We start from the raw sequence: 7,645 nt of genomic DNA on the forward strand, positions 1-7,645 counted from the left end.
GAAAGATTGACTGTTATAAAGTGTGTTGTGAACACTGGAGAAATAATACGTATAATTTTTTCTTTTTCAAGGTGTTCATCTTTACTACGTTGGTGGAGAAGTTTATGCTGAATGTGTCAGTGACAGCAGTATTTTTGTGCAGAGCCGCAACTGTAACTATCAGCATGGTTTCCACCCTGCCACTGTCTGCAAGATCCCCAGTGGCTGCAGCCTCAAGATCTTCAACAACCAGCTCTTTGCCCAGCTGCTTGCCCAGTCAGTCAATCATGGGTTTGAAGTGGTGTATGAGCTGACCAAGATGTGTACTATTCGAATGAGCTTTGTTAAAGTAAGGATTCTTTGTTTTCTCTTCCGTTTCTGAAAAGGCAGATGCCATCACTTTCTAGCTTTGGCACAAAAGTAGATCCCATCAAATCCTTCCCAGCTTGCAATTAGTAATTCTAAATGTCTGTTATTTTTGTTTGTTTTCCAGTATTGACTAAAACTTCTAGGTGCTTAAATTCAGTAGCTTTTGTGGTAAACCTGGGAATTTCTTACTTACTCTGTAGTTACTCTGTAGGCTTTTTTGTGGAAAATAAGCAGAGGTTGAATGGTGATATTCCCCCACTGATTGCTCAACTTAGAGGGGTGTAGCAACAAGTAAATGTTGCTGCACATCTTAGGCAGTTGTGATCTCTCCAGTTGTTACTGATCTCAGTAGAGCTTGGTAGAGCCATAGACCTGAAAAGAATGTCCTTATGTCTCTAGACTAGTCTCACCATTACTATAGACTGTTCTTGACTGTCTCAGTCAAGAAACACTGAGTCCTCCTTCGGCCTCCACTGAGCTTGCTGGGAGTTGTTGTTTGCCAGAAACTGTCTTGATTTCTGATGACATTAACTCTGGTCAGCCACACTGCCAGAAGGGCTTCTTTGCAAGCACAGTACAGAACCCAAAAGAACATCTGACCTTCCTCCTGTTATTTGGAAGAGGTAGGGGCCTCCAAAGCTGTTACTTTTTCCATGTCTGAACTTTGCAGTCTGACCACTCTGTGTGTGATTTATCAGTCTTTGTCAGAGTTTCTTAAAATCTCCTGAATGGCTGCCTCACCAGAATGAGATCTCTTCACTACTCCTTTTTAGCACTTAGGATTTACTTAGCTTCCTAGTGTAGCATCAAAACTCCAGAGAATGGTAAGTATTCTGAGACTGCTTATAGGTGCACTAGACCCATTTCTCGAAGTTCTGCTGGCTAGAACTGGCAACAATGTTCAGCCTGCAAACTAAAGATGCACCATTAGAAGCAAGTTGGTCCTGCTAGGTACCTGAAAAACTGTCTTGAGTATTGTAGATTTGGTTCTCTACAGATGACTGAATCAACCTGATTGAATTCATATCTAGGTTAGTACAAAACTGCCTGAGACTGAAGCCCAGTCCCCTGATATTCTGCAAAGCACATGAGTTAGGTCCTTTGCAGCTTTTTGGTTCTCTTTCTAGCCATTCTTGGGGAGCTATCTCCTTTACTCTCTGAGAGCATTGAGTGCCCTGTAATTTTTCCCAGTAGTACAGGCCAAAATCTCTCTGCCTGTGACCATGCTGTTGCTTTTCTCTCAGGAAGAAACTGACATCTTGTTCACATGCAAGCATTAGGGAAAAAAAAGAAAGCAAGAAACCCAACAAACAGCGTTTTCTTAAATGGAAGACATGAATGGGCAGGTTGTTTATAAAGGCACTGTAGGCAGTTACGCAATACTTTCATTATCTCAGCAACTCAGGGGCAGTCCCTTTGATGTGTTATCTGCCTCCATGCCCAGCATGGCAGCAGAAATGGTGGTGTTAATGCACTAAATAGTGCTCCTGCCATATTTTCACCTTGCTTTGTTGAAACAAGAGCAGCCGCTATAGTGCCTCAGGCCCCAGAAGACCAATGCAATGAGTTATTTTGAACCCTTTCCCATGACCTCTGTAAAATAGCTATGTAAATCTCATCTAGATTCTTCCTTCCTAGCCTTTAAATACTCCTTTCTGTTCTCAGTCTTAAATTATTTCTCTCCCAAGGAGTGAGCCCTGGCATGTTTGGTCCCTGTCTGGGGACGGGAGTGCCCCTGGGTGTTGGGTATGCAGAGCAGAGAAGAGCATGTGGTGTCAGAGCCACACACCAAGAACCTCCAGGTGCAGGGAAGTCCTTATTCAGGACCAGACTGATGCTGCTGCTCATCTACAGCCCACAGCAGCCAGAGCCAAAGGGCTGGATACCCTGCCTCTTACCCCACCAGTGCTTCAGCTACTGCTGGGAGGCAAGGGCATGTAGAGACCAAAGCATGACAAGTTTAACAGGACTGTATCACATGGGACAGAGGCAGGTGAAGGTCCTGTCCCCTCTGATACCCTTTTGTGTGCCTGTGGAGCAGCTGGGAGCAGCTCAGCCCCCAGGCAAATGCAAGTGCATCATCAGTGAGGGCAGAGTTCAGTTGCCATCCTCCGAGTGCTGCTGGCAGCAAAGCAGGATGGCTGCTGTCCCCTCTCCACAGATGAGGCAGGTGAAGCTCCAGGTGGAGAGAAAGAGTTTCTCCAAGCCAAGGTCTGAACCCAGCACCCTTCCTCCCACATTTCCTCAGGTCCTGAGGCAAAAGGGACCCAGCAGAACTGGCCATGCTCAGGGCAGCTCAGGTTTCTGGGGCATGGCAGAAGCCTGGGCTGGAGAGAGGTGTTGCCCACAGGAGGTGGGTAGGGCTGGCAGAAGCAGCAGGACCTCTTGGCTAATCTCCCCCATCCCATAAGGCAGGTATTAGTATCCTCTGCCTAACATCCAGTCAAAACTACCACCACAGCCCTAAAGTTCTCATTTTATTACCTTGAACAAGGTAATAAAAGCTCTCTGAACAGAGAGCTCCAGCTCCGAGTTTATTCCAGCTCCAGGGATGAAGGAGGCTTCCTGTGGCCCAGGAGTTCCATAGGGGAGTCACAGGGGGTCCTACCCTCCAGAGGCAGTTCCAGCCAGGCTGGGGGAGGTGATGGTGAGTGCTGGGGAGCTGCCTGCAGAGGGAGATGTCCAACCACCTGCAGCACTGCCAGGCTCCTCCAGGTTGGGCAGGTTGTTCTGACCTGTAATCCCTGTTCCTCTGGATTTCCCTTCCTGCCCATCTGGAGGGGTGCACCGGCTCCACCAACTTCTGCCCTTCTGGCCATATATCTTCACTGCAGCATCAGTACTTCAGGCTTTACAAGCTCAGAAGCCTGACTGTGCCTGTTTAAAGAGTGGCATTTTGTGCAAACATTTCCAGAACGTAAATCTGAGGTACCTATGAAGACAGGAGCTTTATAGCCTGATAGAATCATAAAATCATAGAATTGGCTGGGTTGGAAGGGACCTCAGAGATCATTGAGTCCAACCTTTAATGCTCTGCAAGTCTGAAAAATGCAACCTGATTAAAAATACTCTTTGGGCTTCAGTGGGTCCATATCTTACTCTTCTGCTTTCTTCCCCCTTTGCTTCACTAAGTAGAAATGGATTTTATCCAGACCACTTACTATGGCATCTAGCTTTGGTGTTGGTCCTAGTTTTGCAGCTGATCATCTATAGATAGAAGTGGGTTCTAGCAGCCTCAGTTGTCTGAGTCGTTCAGCACTCTACAATTTAGGTATCTTTGGCAGGTATCAGTCAATTTACCTCCATGTCCTTTTTCTCCTGACAAGAATATCAACCAACCTGACTTAAATAACAATAGGTAAGGCTTCTCTGTCAGTGGCTTTTGAATAAGGAGCCTCACCCTGTAGTGGGACCATGTTTTGCATGTAGTCCCCTGGAAATCTGAGGTCTGGTAGTGAGAGAGCTGGTTAGCTGTCAGACCTTGGGCTCTGACTTGGATGTCTTGTGTTGCTATGAAATCTGGCTGCTTGCATGGCAAGCAGACACTGCCTGCTCAAAAGTGACAGGACTTCTGGTTTCTGTTTCTCCCTGCCAGCCCATCTGCTCTCAGGTGCTCTATATCCTTTATCTCCCCAGAAGAGCTAGAGAAATCACTGCAGGACTTTCCCCAGTAGACAGCTGGGAACTCTTGTAGGGAAAGAGGACATGTTAAGGATAGAAGACTTATGGAAAATGCCTGTACATATTTAAGTTAAGTTTCAGGTAAAGGCAACATGAGGAACCTTCCTGGAAGTTTCCAGGAGATATAAATAAATACATAGAACTCGCAGAGTCTCGGACTTGTAGGATGTGTCTCCAGCAATAAATGAAGCAGTGCCCAGAATCATTCCCAGTTCCTGTTGAAGTGTTTTGACAGGGCCTGGCCTGCTTTCTCTCTGTGCCAGGCAGCCTTCTGGCAGCCTTCCCTGGGCATGTCACTGGGGCACAAGCAGCAGCCACTGTTCCCCAGGGGCTGTCTGCAGGCAGCCAAGCTCAGAGATGTTTCCATGCCAGTTGGTGTTAGCACCTGGAAGTGTGGCTGAGTGTATTTAATTTAATGATATAGAATCCCTGATAACTATGATACCAATAACCTTAAAAAGGGGCAAAGTTTCCAGAGAAAATTATCCCAAAGGACAAAGCATGAAGTCTTGGGGAGCTTGTGTGATGGACTTGTGTATTTGTGTTAGACTTTCAGCACTGGATTTGTGATTTGATAAGTTTTATTTTTTTTATAAAAACCAACTCATTTTAGTCCTTTGATGCTTTTATAGGGCTGGGGAGCAGAATATCATCGCCAAGATGTTACAAGCACACCCTGCTGGATTGAGATCCACCTGCATGGACCATTGCAATGGCTGGATAAGGTGCTGACACAGATGGGCTCACCTCATAACCCCATCTCTTCAGTCTCTTAAGAATCATCTCTAGAATTCCCTTAGGATGGATGCTATTGCAGGCAGTGGCTTATAGGATTCCCAGTGAACAGAAGTTCTATATGGAGATGTATGTAGATGTAAATATATCTATACATAGTCTACTCTCCCCCTTTTTTTTTTCGTATACGTTTTGTGGTTTCTAGTTACTCTGATGCCAGTACAGTAAGTTTAGAAATTCAGGTATAGCATATATGTTCTCTAGTACAAAATAAGCCAAATTCCTGCAACAGTGTCAAACATTTCCTGTGAGCATCTTCATTCCCCAGCCAAGCCAGTAAACGTTGCAAATTCTCAGCACCTTCATGCAGATTCAGAAACCTGGCTGTAGCTGTTCCTAGTAGGTGAAATTCACCCCTCTGCAGGCAACCAAAGTCAGATTTCTGCACCACTTATATCCATTTTGCATCCTAATTTCAGGTCTGAAAGAGGACCTTAGGTGGTGCTCAGGACTTAAGCATAGAGATGACTTTTATCCAGTGAACTGAAGTGCAATTCCAGTCTCCCTGCTGCAAAGTATAATGGGACAACAGATCTTTTTGAGGAGCTGAGACACCTCTGTCTCCCATAGGATTTGGCAGGAGGAGAGAGCCCTTGGGACATGTTCAGCACTGGAGCCTTATCAGAGCATTCTGGGCACGTTTGAGTAGCCTGATACTGTTAACACAGTAGCATATGGTACTGCTGCACTGACAAGCAACAAACTCCTAAGTGAAACACAAAAAAAAAAAAAAAAAAAAAAAGAAAAAAAAAAAAAGAAAAAGAAAAAGAAAAAGAAAAAGAGAAAGAAAAAGAGAAAGAAAAAGAAAAAGAAAAAGAAAAAGAAAAAAAAAAAGAAAAAGAAAAAGAAAAAGAAAAAGAAAAAGAAAAGAAGCTTTGAAATATATGCCTGTAAGTTTAAAAAAGTAATTAACTTTCAGTGCTTTTTTGCGAAGTACATACATACTTGCATATGTATCTGGCATGTAAACTGAATCCTATCCAGTATAAAGTATTGATGTAGTTTGTTTTAAAGTTAGGACTGTCTGTAGTTAGACTACTGCACTGGTACCAAGGGTACATCTAAAAGGGACTTGAACTATGATGTAGAAAAGGGAAACAAAGCGTGCATTGAAGAACCAAATAATTATCATTCATCTTGGGGATGGTCTTTGTACTGGGAACAGGAAGCCCCGTGCTCACAGGATGCAGTGAGGAGGAGGTGGGAGTCAGACACGTCCATCCCCTGTGCTGGGCCAGTCCTCAGGATCTGACTGCAGTGCTTGGAGCCCAGGGAGCACTTACTGACACTCGCTTTGTGCAGCCCCATGGATGGTTTCTCATCTTAGATCCAGGTTTCATGATTTGCTGCACTTTTGGCTTCCCTGCAGAGTATGGTGATGGAGTGAAAGCCACAAACAAGTGATGAGTGAATCTGTGTGCAGGACCTTTTTTAAAAGCTCCTTCTCTGTGGTCCTTCTGTAAGCTGGAAAACCTGCTGCCCAAACTCTCCTCCACAGAGCAAGTCTTACAAAATGCAGTCTGCCTGGTAATCTTTTCTGAGGAGGCAGCTGGAAGTCTTACTACATTTTGATGGTCCCTATTACCTTACTGAAAGGGTGGAGTGTTATTTCTCTCCAGGTATAATTGTCTACTGAAAATGGTTTTGGTTTAAAGGTCAGAGGGGGTGTTAGCTTCTCCAATCTCATTCCTCCTTTGAACACACCAGAAGTATCCTGATGGGAAAAAAAAAGTTTACAAAATGTTTCTTCTCTGGTGAATAGGTGTTACTGCATGATTAGAAGAGGATGCCTGATACCTTCAGCTACATCACATCTGTAGATGTAACATCACACCTGTAGAAGTAACATTCACTGGAAAGGCTTCTTAGGTGTTTTAGATGCTATGTAATACCTGTTACAGAGTAGTAATAATAATGAACAGAGCAGAAGAATCAGTGAAGTAGCAGGGTTACTTCATTTGAATGCATCCTCAGCTGCTTGCAGAATTTGTAGAGCACAGGAGGATAATTTGTTAAGTTTGAGCAGTAATAGCAAGTTGTCTAGAAAATCTGTAAATGTGAAGAGCCCTATTCAGTCACCGTTTGACATCAGCCAGCAGTGTCACTGTGGAATAAGAAAAGCTTCAGTCTCCTGTAGCAATTAAATCTAATAATAATGTTACACAGAAATTCCAGGCATGCCATTTACTGGTTAGCAGACTTGAGGGAGATGAGTTTAGAAAAAGACATTTTTCTCAGCTCCCTCACCGTCAGTGTCATTGTACTGAGGTACAGGTAGCATGGTTTTTATAGCATGAAAATTTCAACCTTTCTACAGGAATTTCTCTGTGCTTTTCATGTTGCTTATCCCTCTACTTTCTTAGCAGAAAACCACCTCTCTTATTCAAGATCTAACTCTGCCCTTTATCGTAGATACTTCTTCACCTTTGAGGTTGAAACCTCCTTCCCTTCTATTATAGCAACCTAGGGGTTGCTTTTAGACATTCCCAGCATTGTCATCTTCCTCACAGAAAGCAAAGGGTGATCTGAGATGCATCCACTCTTGGGAAGCTCCAGAACCCCGTTTCCTGCCAGTGCTGCAGAGGAAAATCAGACGACCAGTTAAGAGGTTCTTCTGGGACATAATTCAGTTCATCATAAGGCAGATATTTCAAGTAGGTGAAACACACTGTGCTCTGAGCATGCTTATATCTACTCACTCGTTGAGTATAAAGGGAACTCAGGATCACTAGCACAGATGTGGACTGCTCCATTAGCTGTATCCAAGAGGTGGGCCCCTAGGGAGGAAGTGGTGGCTTTCCCAGCCTAGTAATGATGCTTG

At 44.3% G+C, this 7,645-nt stretch overlaps 1 protein-coding gene across 2 annotated transcripts in view; it reads left to right on the forward strand.

Annotated features, from left to right (window-relative positions):
* Nucleotides 1-5,511, forward strand: part of SMAD9 (SMAD family member 9) — a 36,740-nt gene extending 31,229 nt beyond the window's left edge. For both annotated transcript variants that reach the window (XM_030469318.1, XM_030469319.1), the window contains exons 6-7: nucleotides 72-328; nucleotides 4,662-5,511. In XM_030469318.1, the coding sequence (XP_030325178.1) occupies nucleotides 72-328; nucleotides 4,662-4,805 (401 nt within the window). In that variant the 3' untranslated portion in view covers nucleotides 4,806-5,511. The remainder of the gene's footprint in view (nucleotides 1-71; nucleotides 329-4,661) is intronic.
* The last annotated feature ends 2,134 nt before the right edge of the window (nucleotides 5,512-7,645 follow it).

Source organism: Calypte anna, chromosome 1, assembly GCF_003957555.1.
Source record: "Calypte anna isolate BGI_N300 chromosome 1, bCalAnn1_v1.p, whole genome shotgun sequence".
In the NCBI taxonomy this organism is placed as follows: domain Eukaryota; kingdom Metazoa; phylum Chordata; class Aves; order Apodiformes; family Trochilidae; genus Calypte; species Calypte anna.